General features: G+C 40.8%; 1 protein-coding gene across 9 annotated transcripts in view; it reads left to right on the top strand.

Moving 5' to 3' along the window:
• Window positions 1-14,159, top strand: part of tnrc6ba (trinucleotide repeat containing adaptor 6Ba) — a 214,964-nt gene that overhangs the window by 122,789 nt on the left and 78,016 nt on the right. For 2 of the 9 annotated variants that reach the window (XM_043679484.1, XM_043679487.1), the window contains exon 1: window positions 10,667-10,824. The exons of the other annotated variants lie outside the window; for them this stretch is intronic. In XM_043679484.1, coding sequence (XP_043535419.1) covers window positions 10,794-10,824 — 31 coding nt within the window. In that variant the 5' untranslated portion in view covers window positions 10,667-10,793. Of the gene's footprint in view, window positions 1-10,666; window positions 10,825-14,159 lie in introns of those variants that run through there. 9 annotated transcript variants of the gene reach the window in all.

Below are 14,159 nucleotides of genomic sequence, written 5' to 3' on the forward strand. Positions count from 1 at the left end.
CCTTTTCAGGCTTTCCCTTCCACAATTATTTTAATAGATTCCATGATGAGTAATGAATTTGGAATTTTTGACTCCTCCTTTCTGGCTATATGCTTTATATTATAGAGTTTTAGAAATAAGGTTAGGAAGTATTCACGAGTGGAAAGGTTTCCCACTGAGCTCTGGCATCTAGCCAAAGGCTAACCTGCTAGACTTTATTGACTTGGCTTCCTAATGTTGTGAATCATCGAAATGATCCATTTAGAATGCCTTTTAATTTTCAGGTCAATGCTTTGTGTTCTCGCAAATTTGAGGCTATTTTCATTGCCTCCTTGTATTGTTTCCTTTAGTCAGTCTTTAATTGTAGACATGATTTGGAGATGCCGGTGTTGGACTGGGGTGTACAAAGTTAAAAATCACACCACAACAGGTTATAGTCCAACAGGTTTAATTGGAAGCACACTAGCTTTCGGAGTGTCGCTCCTTCATCAGGCGATAGTCCTTCATCAGGCGATAGTCCTTCATCAGGCGATAGTCCTTCATCAGGCGATCACCTGATGAAGGAGCGACGCTCTGAAAGCTAGTGTGCTTCCAATTAAACCTGTTGGACTATAACCTGGTGTGGTGTGATTTTTAACTTTAATTGTCGAGATAAGGTCTTTCTGCTATAATGCCCGTTTTGTTAATGTGAATTTGCTATTATACAATTGGGGACACTTTCTAAAGTGTGAAATTTTAGAACGTATTGGTTGTAACAAGATTACATCGCCAACACTTTAAGCGCTGTTTCTAAAGCTTGATTTTTCTATAATACTGGATCGCACAAGAATGCAACCATCAGATTATAGAAGAACTACAGTGCCTGAACTGAATTATGGTCTGCCCAGGTTAAGTACATTTTTGCTATATTCAGTCTATAGCAATATATACTACAAAGAGAGTTATGAAGACCATGTTGCCTTCCTGAGGCCAAGCTCTAGAAGGGTCTGCACTCGGATTGGGGATCCAGTTGTGATGGTCCATGTTGGTATTAGCGATTATAGACACTGGAAGAGTTTCCAGTAACTAGTGTAAGGAGCTTGATTTAAATTAAGCAGCAAAATCTCAATGATGGTAATCTGGATTATTGCCTGGGCCATGTACAAATTAGCACCAGGCAAATAAGATTAGAGCAGTTATTGCACGGCTCAAAGATTGATGAGTTAAAAGTGGGTTTTTGTGCGTGAGGCACTGGCACTATTACTGCAGAAACAGGTGGCTGTATTGTTGGGATGGTCTACATCTGAACCAACTGGAATTCCAGTGAGCTACATAATTAAGAAAGTAAAGAGGATTAAAGTTAAATAGTAGAGTCAAGAAATTGAATTTGGGAAGATGTGATAAATCAAGAGTAGTGTATGCTAGAAAGACAATTAACATGGGAAATGATAAGCAGACTGTGGTAGAGTCATGCAGCATAGATACAGGCCCTTTGGCCCCTCATGTCTATGCTCACCAACAAACAGCATTTTGCTGCACTTGGTCCATACCACACTATGCCCTGGCATTTTAAGTGATCATCCAAGTGCTACTTGAATGTTGCAAAAACAGCTGCGTCCACCACCCCGTTAGGCAGCGCGTTCTGTATTTCTGTCTCCCTCTCTTAAAAAAATCTATTTTTCAAATCTCCTTTAAACCACTTACTACTCCAACTTAAATTTATGCCATCTGGTCTTAGGCACATTTGCCATTGGGTAAAAATTCTCTCAGACTACTGACTATGTGTCTCAATTTTGTATAAGTCAGTTGGCAAAGTCCTGGTGAATATTCTCTGCGCCCTCAAGTGCATCATGCCTTCTGATAGCATGATCCAAACCGAACACCGCATTCCATCCTGACCAATGCTTTATAAATTTGTAAGATGTCTTCCTTGCTCCTATATCTTGTGCTCTGGCTAATGAAGGCAAGCATTCCTTATGCATTTTTTTTTAACCACCTTGTCTACCTGTGCTCACGCCTTCAGAGGTGTATGGACATATATGCCCAGGTCCCTTTGTTCTCCAGTGCTCCCGAGACGTACCCTTCGTTGTGCATGTCCTTAATGGGTGTTCAATAATGCATGGCGTCACACTTAATTAGGATTAAATTCCATCTTCCATTGCTCTGCCCAATGCACCAGCTGATCAATATCAGACAGTCTCAGACCATTCTCCTCACTATCAACAACACCATTTTGTATCAAGCTTACTAATTGTGCTTTCTACGTTCACATCTAAGGCCGGAAGGGATAATTAGTTCAAACCTGAGCAAATCAACAGGTAAGGCTGGAGATTACCAAGTAAAGGATAAAAATCTTTATCTGCTGCTTTATCTGAATGCATGTAGCATTTGAAATAAAATGGGTGAGCAAGCACAAATAACAAATTAATACAGTCTGGGCATTGCAGGGACATGGCGACAGAATTGGAATCTGAATATTCAAGAATATGTGACATTTAGGAGGGATAGGAAGCTCGGAAAGCTAAAGCAATGGCCCTGTTAGTTAATGATGGTATTAGCATTTTAGAAAGGAGTGACCTAAGTTCAGAAAACTGGGGTGTAGAAGCAGTGTGATAAAGATGAAAAATGATAATGGCAAGAAATCACTTTTTTGGGAGTGTTGGACAGGTGCCCTAACAGTACCAAGGCAGTGGGACGGAGTATAAAGAAGAAATAATAGGAGCTTGTCAGCATGTGGATGTTGTGAAACTTGCAAGGGTTCAGAAAAGATTTATAAGGATGTTGCCAGGGTTGGAGGATTTGAGCTATAGGGAGAAGCTGAACAGTGTGGGGCTGTTTTCCCTGGAGTGTCGGAGGCTGAGGGGTGACCTTATAGAGGTGTACAAAATCATGAGGGGCATGGATAGGGTAAATAGACACAGTCTTTTCCCTGGGGTAGGGGAGTTTAGAACTAGAGGGCATAGGTTTAGGGTGAGAGGGGAAAGATATAAAAGAGACCTAAGGGGCAACTTTTTCCACACAGAGGGTGGTACATGTATGGAATGAGCTACCAGAGAAAGTGGTGGAGGGTGGTACAATTGTGACATTTAAGACGCATTTGGATAGGTATATGAATAGGAAGGGTTTGGAGGGATATGGGCCAGGTGCTGGCAGGTGGGACTAGATTGGGTTGGGATAGCTGGTCGGCATGGATAGGTTGGACCAAAGGGTCTGATTCCATGCTGTACATCTGAGTCTAAGCTATGGTGATGATCATGGAAGATTTAAATCATTTTAAACATCTGGATTGGAAAAAATCGATGGGCAATAATAGCCTCAGTGAGGAGTTCACAGAATATATTTAGAGTAGTTCCTTAGAGCAACGCGTTCTGGAATGGGCCAGTGACCTAGCTTATAGCACATGTGAGTAGACAAATCACTGACCTCATGGTGAAGGTGACTTTGGATAACAGTGATTATAATATGATTGAATTTTGCATTCAGTTTTGGGGGGAGAGAGAAGAGAGAGTCTGATACAAATAGTTTTAAATACAACAGGATAATTTTGAAGTCATTCAGATGTAGTTAAAATGAATTGACAAATTAGGACAATAAGATAATAGAAGTTCAACAGTCATTTTACGATGTTATTTTGGAATTGCAATTCACAGAATAGATGCGTTCCAGTTAGGGGAAAAAAGGCCAATTATCCATGATTAACTTTTTTAAAAAAAAAGAGTTAAAGGTAATATCAAACTAGTTACAGCAAGTAATTAAATGTATTTTATCATTTTATTATGGCAAACCAAAGTTTTATATACAGGACATTGGTGAGATCATATCTGGAGCAGTGTGTATAGTATAATGTCATAAGGTACTGTGTTTAATATTGTCTCTTTTATTTACAGAAGGATGTAAGAGCATTGGGAACAATTCAGTGAAGGTTTACCAGACTAATACCTGGAGTGGGGTGTTTTTTATTTTAAATGAGAGAAGGTTGACCAGACCAGTTTAGTATTTGTTGGAGTTCAGAAGAGTGAGTTGACTTGATAGAAGCATATAATATCCTAAAGAGTCTTGACAGGGTTGATACGGAGAGGAGATTTTCCTGCTGTGGCAGGAATCTAGAACTAGTAATCACTATTTCAAAATGAGAGTTTGCCTATTTTAGTCAAGTGAGGAGAATATCCTCCCATAGATTTGAGTGTTTGGAACTTAATTTCTCAAAAGATATTTAAAGCAGAATCTTTGGATGTTTTTAAGGCTGATGTAGATAGATGCTTGTTAAGCAACTAGTTTGTTTATTAGAGGCTAGGTAGAAACATGGTATAATCATGTTAGCCGTAATCTTATGGTGGAATCAGCTCAAGCCAATGCACGGCCTCTTTCTGCTCCTAATTTGTCTGCTCATATGCAGGAGCACTGTCATTTCATTCAAAGTCATTCATTCTGTAATGGAAAAATTGGCCAAGGATTAATATTCATAATATTAGCCAGTGAAAGGTAATTGTGAAAATGACATCTGCTCACTGCCCTAACTTCTTTCCTCCAATGAGATAGGCAAAGGAAAATCATGAATCTATTCAGCTTTCCTCTGCTAATATTGCAACTGAAATATTCGAATGAAATCTGTGGGGTAAAAATGAGATTTTTCAAAATTTATGTTGAGAAATGGAATTCTTTTCACCCAGTGTAACTGTTTGTTTGTTTTTCCATTCATGTTTGTTACTAAGAGTTTTCAAATGTGCTGGTTGAAGAATTTATTGTGACTATAATCCAAGATTGTCAACATCTTGTGATAACGTAGTGTTCATTAAAAGAGGATAACATTCTTCAATCCAGAAATCCTCTTCTGGTTCCCTACTAGTTGACACACTGCAGAGTTTGATTTCCGCTATGATGCATGAGTTTCTCTATTTGTTAAATCTCTGCTGTGTTAAAGCAGATGTTCATTGCTTGATTGTGTTAACAGTGGAAATTCCTAAAATACTTAGTTCCTTGATGGCACCATTGGTAAATGCTGTACCTGATCTGGGATTTCAGTCCAATCTCTGCTAAGCTATCTGACCTCATCTGTGGAGGTGGTTGACATCAGCGTTTTTGTGAAGAGACAAGAGAAATCGGCTCTCGCTTATCGCCCATTTTCACCCTTTAGAAAAGTTGTCAGCAGGTGGGATCAGGATTGAACTTCATTTGGCTGCTCATTTCCCAAGATCTTGCTGATTTTCATGCTCAAATTTCTCGGCAGAGAGCTTTCAAAGTAGCAGAAGTCCTGGAGACCATTGGTGAGTGTGCTCGTGTTGGACTTCCTGTAATTTAGGTCCTCTTCATGTGTGAAATAATGATGTTTGACCATATGAATATATAATGGTGTTTTTTGAAATAAGAAAGACGATCTGTTTTCTTTTTGTATTCAGTGACTGCATGGAATTGTCCTAGCTCAGTAGCCCATTGATTGATTGAAGACAATTATTTGCCACTGTCCTTTTACATTGAGAGTTGACTTCTGGGTGGCACAGTGGTTAGCATTGCTGCCTCAGTGCCAAAGACCCGGGTTCAACTCCCGCCTCAGGCAACTGTCTGTGTGAAGTTTGCACATTCTCCCCGTGTCTGCGTGGGTTTCCTCCCACAGTCACAAAGATGTGTAGGTTAGGTGAATTGGCCATGCTAAAATTGCCCATAGTGTTAGGTGAAGGGGTTAATGTAGGGGAATGGTTCTGGGCGGGTTGTTCTTCGGAGGGTCAGTGTGGACTTGTTGGGCCGAAGGGCCTGTTTCCACACTAAGTAATCTAATCTAATGAGAGGCAGAACCCAAATTCAAGATTGCTGTCTATTCTCTAATTTTTGGAATCTTGTGGCTGGGATCCTGTCAGTAAAAGGTGCACTTTTGATGGGAATGAGGATGGCAAATTATTGAAGATAGATCAATAATGCAACTAGTTACTGGCTTGAACTAGGACATTTATTGTTTAGAGATTGCGGATGCTGCAATTTTTCTATTTTCTTAGTACTAACAGTCTGGTTTTAGTGAAATGGCTTGGCTTATAATTGTAGTTTTGATTTTTCAGTTTGTATTGTAGGTTTTAATGGGGTGATTCTTGTACTGTGTCCTCCTGAACTACTGAAAGCATCGAAGTGCAATTGTAGATTCCTTTCCCTCAACTTGCAATGTACTTTAGCAAAAATCTTGATTTGTACAAGATGAGGGTCATCTGGTGGCAGATATAGATTTGAGATGAAGAACTTAAGTATCACAGTGTAAATGTATTTAGGAGATTAAATATGTTTTTATTTCACGTTGAGAAAACTTTGAGTCATTCTGCTGCAAGAGCATAAGAAAAGACCCTATTTCCAGGCCTTTCCTTCTGTTATCTTGATTGAAGCGGGGATTTCTTTGTTATGGTGCTAGTACAGCTATTGTTTGATGCAGTAGAATGTTTGATTTTTAGCCATGATAGCAAGTCCTAATGGACACAATCTTTCAAATCACTAGACCATTTCCATTAGCTGTTTATTATTCTCTGTTCTGGCTCCTTAACTGTAAGTTTGCTGAATTGAGTTTCAATGTTCAGTATGGTTTTCTGATGTAAGTACTCTTCAGTTTTGATCAAAATCAGGACTGTTTAGCTTTATTCTACTTGAAGTTCTTCCGCTAAATGAAGCGGTTCATCCTGCCTGTCTAGGATTTGAACACATTGATCTAGTGTATTCTGTCATCTAGAAAAGTGTTTTTTTTTCAGAAAATTGCATACAGTAACCTGCCCAAGATTTTACTTTGATTTGGTAGTGCTATGCATATCTTAAATTATCATGAGCTTCCGTGTTAGGTAAATTGTTAAGCTTATGTCTATTTATTCTATGATAATTCTGAACAAGATGGGAATTGGTTGTGATTATTTTAAAAATAGTGATTGCGTGAAAATTGATTCAAGTTCTAAATGATGTATTCTGCAAACAGTACTAAACTTGTAGCCGTGCACTGTTGCATTTCCCCCCCCCCCCCCAAAAAAAAAGAAAATCACTATATATAGCATAGTGGAGATTTGTAAATTAATTAACTATTTATGGTCATTGTTGGAAAGGCCAAATTTAATACCCATCTTTTAATTGCCCTTGAAGTGATGGTAAGCTACTACCTTCAACTAGTAGACTCCATGCTGTGAAGGTGTTTCCATAGTGATGCTCAATAGGGACTTGCTGAATTTTGAACCACTTACTAAGGAATAGCTGTTGTATTTTATTGGCAGAATGTGGTTGTTTTCCCATGTTCTTCCACCTGTTGTCCTTGCAGGTGATAGAAGTCGCTAGTTTGGAAGATACTGTTAAAGAAGTCTGTTGGCTTTTTGGCATTTTTTATATGGGTGGGATACCTTGCAGCTTGGTGTGATGATGGTTGAGGAAATGAATGTTGAAGGTGGGGCTTGGAGAGCTGATCAAATGTTTGGGTGCTGTGGAGTATAGTTGGAACTGTGTTCATCTTGGCAAGTGGAGAGTTTACCATCATAGTCCTGACTCTTGTAGACAGTAGTAAGTCATTGGGGAGTCAGGAGGATAGTTACCTGTCGCAGAAACACAGCCTCTGACCTGTTGTAGCCACAATGTCTATGTTCCTTGATCAGTTACAAAGTTGCAGGTGCAACCATCGTGGTTTTGAACATAGGAACAGTATTGAATGTCAAGGGGTGGTTATTAGATTCTGCTTTGGAGATGATCATTGTCCATAACTTGTATGACATAAATGTCATTTACCACTCAGCTTAGACTTCAGTGTTGTCAGGTCTTGCTACATGCAGGAATGGTCTCTTTTATCATCTCTGGGAGTGTGGTATTCAGCAGTCTTAATGAATGTGCTCATCTCTGACCTTTATGATGGAAAGAAGGTAATTGGGAAAGAAGGCAGTTGAAGCTCATTGGGTTCTGGATATTGTCATTTTGTGGAGGGGGGCCATTTTGTGACATGGTGGTAGCACCCTTATCTCTGAGCCAAAAGGCCCAGGTTCAATTCCCACCTGTTCCAGAGACCTGTAATCACATTTCTTAACAAGTTGATAATTAAAAATATCTACCACAAAGAATTAGAAGCTCTTGTGCAGTGGTTATGTGCCTACTCTGAACCGACAGACCCAGGCTCCAGTCCCATCTTAGAGTCGTAGAGATGTCCAACTCATCCATGCTGACCAGTCATCCCAAACTAATCTAGTCCCATTTGCCAGCACTTGGCCCATATCCCTCTAGACCCTTCCTATTCATAGACCCATCCAGATGCCTTTTAAATATTGTAATTGTACCAATCTCCACTACTTCCTCTGGCAGCTCATTCCTTACACACGCCACCTTCTAAGTGAAAAAGTTGCCCTTTGGCTCACTTGTTTATCTTTCCCCTCTCTCCTGAAACCTGTGCTCTCTAGTTCTAGACTCTCCCACCCCAGGGAAAAAACCTTGTCTATTTATCCTATCTATGCCCCTCATGATTTTACAAACCTCTATAAGGTCACCCCTCAGCCTCTAACGCTCCAGGGAAAACAGCCCCAGCCTAGCCATCCTTTCCCTAGAACACAAATCCTCCAACCCCTGCAACAACCTTGTAAATCTTTTCTGAATTCTCAAGTTTCGCAGCATTCTTCCGATAGGAAGGAGACCAGAGTTTGCATGCAATATTCCAAAAGCGGCCTAACCAATGTCCTGTACAGTCGCAACATGACCTCCCAACTCCTATACTCAATGCTCTGACCAATAAAAGAAAACATATCAAACTCTGCCTTCACTAACCTATCTACCTGCGATTCCACTTTCAAGGAGCTATGAACCTGCACTCCAAGGTCTTTGTTCAACAACACTTCTCCAGGACATTACCATTAAATGTATAAATCTGAGTCTGATTTGCCTTTTCAAACTGCCGCACCTTGCATTTATCTAAATTGAACTCCATCTGTGTCTCCTCAGCGCATGGGCCCATCTGATCAAGATCCCATTGTCCTCTGAGATGACCTCCTTCGCTGTCCACTACACCTCCAATTTTGGTGTCCTCTGCAAATTTACTAATTATAACTTGTGTTCACATCCAAATCATTTATATAAATGACGAAAAGCCGTTCGACCCAATACTGATCCTTGTGGCACTCCACTGGTCACAGGCCTCAAGTCTGAAAAGCAACCCTCCTCTACCACCCTTTGCCTCCTGCCAGTTCTGTATCCAAATGGCTAGTTCTCCCTGTATTCCGTGAGATCTAAACCGTGCTAACTAATCTCCCATGAGGAACCTTGGTGAATGTCTTACTAAAGTAACACACTCCAGAAGTTTGTGTTAACATCTCTGAATGAAAACATCTCTAAAGAAAAGTCACTGCACTCAAAACGTTACTGCTGCTTTCTCTCTACAGATGCTGGACCTGCTGAGTTTTTCAAGCAATTCCTGTTTTTGCTTTTGCACAAGCTGATTGGAAAATAGCTATCATAAAGAGCTAAAGGCAGCTGTGGTACAGTGGTAGTGCCCTTTTTGGGCTAAGAGGCCCAGGTTAAAGACCCATCTGTTCTAGAGGTAAGTAATGTGATTAAACACCATGAACTCTTAGTGATGCCATGTACCTGAGTGACGTCCAGTGCCCATAACCATCTATCTTTGTATAATATGAGATTTTCTAATTAACCTGTTCATGATTGGACATGAACCTGGGCTTAATGGAAGGGGTATTACCACTGTACAAGAATCCTTAACAGAAGGATGAAGAAGATAGTGTGGTTTATATTGTGTAGTTATTTTTAATCAACCTATCTGGGTGTGTTGTGACATGACTCTGGATCAAGTGGTACTTGGACCCAGTCCTTCTGCTCACTGATAGGGTCTCCACCACTTTCCCAAAGGAGCTCTCAGATGACCCTTGTGGTATGACTCCAGACAGTAAAACTGTTTTTTGATATGCATTTTCTAATCAACTTGTTCAGAGATGTTATGATGCACCTCTGCAGCATTTGAGATTTGAATCCAGGACTCCTGGCTGAGAGGTTAGGGACATTATCATGTGCCACTGAGAATGTGCATCGTGTATGAGCAGATAGGGAAAGAGTCAAGGTCTGAGTTTTGTGAAAGAAGAGGTCAGAGACGCGGGTTCAATTCCTGTTTCAGGCAACAGTCTGTGTGGAGTTTGCCCCCCCCCCCCCCGGGGGTTTGCTCTGGTTTCATCCCACAGTCCAAAGATGTGCAGGTTAGGTGAATTAGCTATGCTAAATTGCCCGTAGTGTTAGGTGAAGGGGTAAATGTAGGGCAAAGGGTCTAGGTGGGTTGCTCTACAGACGGTCGGTGTGGACATGTTAGGCCGAAGGGCCTGTTTCCACACTGTAAGTAATCTAATCTAATCGAATTTGCAGTTAACAATGGGGTACCGGAGGCAAGGGTAATGGGTTAACAAGGTGGAAAAGCAATCATTATGTAGAGCCATTTAACAATATTAGGAGCATTTAGTATATAAGGTCAGTTTAACAAGGTGAAAAGTATTCATTGTGAGGCCAATTAAGGTTAACAACATTAATTGTGTAACAGCAGATGGCTTAATCTTTACTGTTGATGCTTGCTGATTGTAACGGTCACCCAATCAATATGTATGTTGCCATTTCTGGACACTGCTCCCTGTAAATGACTATATAATCCATTAAGCAACAGTTATTCCAGAGAAGACCGTGAACTCATGTCCCCGCATTCGGGCGATCATTCTCTCTTCCCTCCAGGGCCCGGACTAAAGATGAAGGAATTAAGACTATACTGTGTCTCTGAGCGTTTTGCTTCAACTGAGGGGGCAATGCGATGACACCATGAGCCATCTGACAGTAAAGAACTTTCACCTATTTCTCAGTTTGGTCAAATGCTTTCAAGGATTATCACTTTTTTCACAGGTATTCAACTCTTCTGTTTGTTCTTACAGGTAACTGCTTGCATAAGCAGGTTAATTTGGATTGCCTTCATTCTGTACCTGTCATGGCTCAGTGAATGCTGTCCAGTAGATGCAATAGGCACAAAAATCCCTTTTTGTGGGTTGCATTGTTAATAATATTCTACTTGCAATTTATATTGCACATTCCTGTCTTCCACATTGTCCCAATTTTTAAGAGATGTCCTGTGCTGAGACAAATATTTTTCAAAAATACCTTGTTTCAACGGTGTTGCTCAGGGTTTGTTGCCCTTGAGAAGATACAAGGAGCTGCCACCTTGAACTGCTGCAGTCCATGTAGCGTAGGCACAGTGATTTGGGAGTTTCAGGATTTTAATGTAATGACTGTGTAGGAACTGTGTTATGGTTCCAAGTTGGAATGGTGTGAGAGTCGGAGGGAAACTCTCGCACCAGCCTCCCTGTCAAGGTCTTGTTGCATATGAGCAGAGAATGCTTTGATGTCTGAGTTGTGAATGAAACTCAATATTGTGTTCATCAATGAACATATCCTCTTCCATTTTATGGAAGGAAGATGGTTGGATCTAGGATACTGTTCTGAAACACTTCTGTAGTGATGACAATAGCGAATTGCCGGAAAAGCTCAGCGGGTCGAGCAGCATTTGTGGAGAGAAATCAGAGTTGACGTTTCAGGTTGAGTGACCCTTCTGTAGTGATGTCATGGGCTTGAGATGATTGAACTCCAACAACTGTAGTCGCCTTCCTTTGCTGGATATGATGTGGAACCCAATTTTTGATTCTCTTCTTTAACATGGGGAGGAATTGCAGTGACACTCGAGTGCAGAAATAAATGCCATACCATGCATTGGTCTACCCTTTTGAGCCTGACCGATGACAAATTGGAGTGCTTTACAGCATTCATGTGAGGTGTTAACATAATGCAGACCTAGGCTCCATTGAAAAGTGTTAATACCTTCTCCATAGCAAAATGGATATTGTCAAGCTGATGCAAATACACATTTTATGTTGTAGAATCTTATGCTGCAAGATTTGAATCAAAACAGCCGCTTCTTTTGTCAGCCCATTAACTTTGATTATCTCCCAAGTTGCAAAGAGCATTTTTTTTTTTTTTGGAAATCCCAAGTACTTGCTGTTATTTTCGGGAAGAGACCATCTGTTTGCAGCATGTGTACACAGATAAGAGAGACAAATTATGTCAGGGAGGCTAAGGCGTTCAGAAACTGATTTACGTGTCTCAATTCGAAGTGTTGCATCATACCTTATCACATTATCAGAAACCCTCTAACCTGTTACCACTTCAACTTGTTTCCTAAATTTGAGAGGAGAGTAGGAGAAAGTGAGGTCTGGAGATGCTGGAAATCAGAGCTGAAAATGTGTTGCTGGAAAAGCGCAGCAGGTCAGGCAGCATCCAAGGAGCAGGAGAATCGACGTTTCGGGCATGAGCCCTTCTTCAGGAATTCCAGCCACACATTTTCAGCTTTGAGAGACCTGTGGATTTTGCATGTTCTCCCCGTGTCTGCGTGGGTTTCCTCTGGGTGCTCCAGTTTCCTCCCACAGTCCAAAGATGTGCAGGTTAGGTGAATTGGCCATTTCAAAATTGTCCATAGTATTAGGTGCATTAGTCAGAGAGAAATGAGTCTGGATGGCTTACTCTTCGGAGGGTCAGTGTGGGCTTGTTGGGCCGAAGGGCCTGTTTCTACATTGTAGGGGAATCTAATTTATTGATAACCTAATTTTAAGTAAAGTGAAAACTAGAAAAATGTAATGTTCTGTTTTTAAACAATGATATTGCAATATGGAAGCTTTAGTTGTAAAAACATTTCTGTACAATAGCACACACTTCCACGTTGTTTAGTTGTAGTTGTTCTTTACGAGGTGTTGTATACTTGAGCAAATACCCATTAAGGCTGAATCATAAAAACAAGAGATGTGCCTGTTAATATTCTTCACCTCTTATGTTGGCTGATCTTTCAGAGGGGTGCAGTTGTGGTGTTCATGATATCTTTGATAAAACCGAGTTGTGATTTCCCACTCTATTATCCAGAGTCACTTATTCAAGTTCTTGTTGATAAGCAAGTGAATATTAGTTCTCTACCTGTGTAACTACAGGTTGATGTTTTTGATGCATGTTTCAGGATGCACCTATTACAGACTCTTGTTTATCTTTACTGGCCTATATCACCAGAGCTAGTGTAAAGCCCTTGCCGTTGCACACAGTCTGCAGCTCAGTAACATTTTTGCAGCCACCTCCATTCTTCGATTCCCTTCCTCCAGTCATGCGCACGAGAGTTCAAGGTGCTGAGAAATTTCAGATGAAGGTGAGGCTTCAGCAATAGAACCGAAGCTGGGTTTTTTTTTGCTGTGGATGAATGAGTTTGTTTCTCAAATAGGTGCATTTCAATGTTGCAAGTATGCTACTATCTGCAACGTATTGTCATTACACAAAACATTTATTTAAACCAGACCTACTCAGTAAGATTCATTGTAACAGCAATGGTGTGAAATAAAGCATCCCTTTTATATTTACTGTGCTATGATGTCTGTCTCGTGTACAAATGCTTCACTGAACTGCTATCGCAGCAGTTTTTTTTTTTGCAACTTACAAAGCAGATTCATGTAAGCCATTCTTACTGCGTGTTACCAGCTGGAAATGCTGAGTACTAAAGTCCCTGTGTCCCTATATCCGGCACTTGCTGATATAGGCAGTAATGAAAAGGCGAGTGTTTATTTTTGAAGAAATAGATAGTCAAATTTTTCATTCCCCAAATTGAGGATCGTTACTAAAGTACAGCAGCATTTTCCTGCTTTGTGTATCTGGTATCGTTGCCAAATCAGGCTTTTAATTCTTTCTTGGGCTGTAGGCATCATCGCTGAAAATGTGTTGCTGGAAAAGCGCAGCAGGTCAGGCAGCATCCAGGGAACAGGAGAATCGACGTTTCGGGCATAAGCCCTTCTTCAGGAATGCAACACATTTCTGAAGAAGGGCTTATGCCCGAAACGTCGATTCTCCTGTTCCCTGGATGCTGCCTGACCTGCGCTTTTCCAGCAACACATTTTCAGCTCTGATCTCCAGCATCTGCAGACCTCACTTTCTCCTGTAGGCATCATCGACAAGGCTAGCATTTGTTGCCCAACCCAGTTGCTCTTGAACTGAGTAGCTTGCTAAACTATTTCACAGGGCAATGAAGGGCTAGTGACATTGAGAGTTTGGAGTCAATGTAGCTCAGACCAGCTAAGGACAGTAGACTTCTTTCCCTGTCGGATGTTAGTGAGTCTTAGGAGTCTTTATGACAATTAGCAATGATTTCTTGGCACAATTAT

This window comes from Chiloscyllium plagiosum, chromosome 39 (genome assembly GCF_004010195.1).
Source record: "Chiloscyllium plagiosum isolate BGI_BamShark_2017 chromosome 39, ASM401019v2, whole genome shotgun sequence".
NCBI lineage: Eukaryota > Metazoa > Chordata > Chondrichthyes > Orectolobiformes > Hemiscylliidae > Chiloscyllium > Chiloscyllium plagiosum.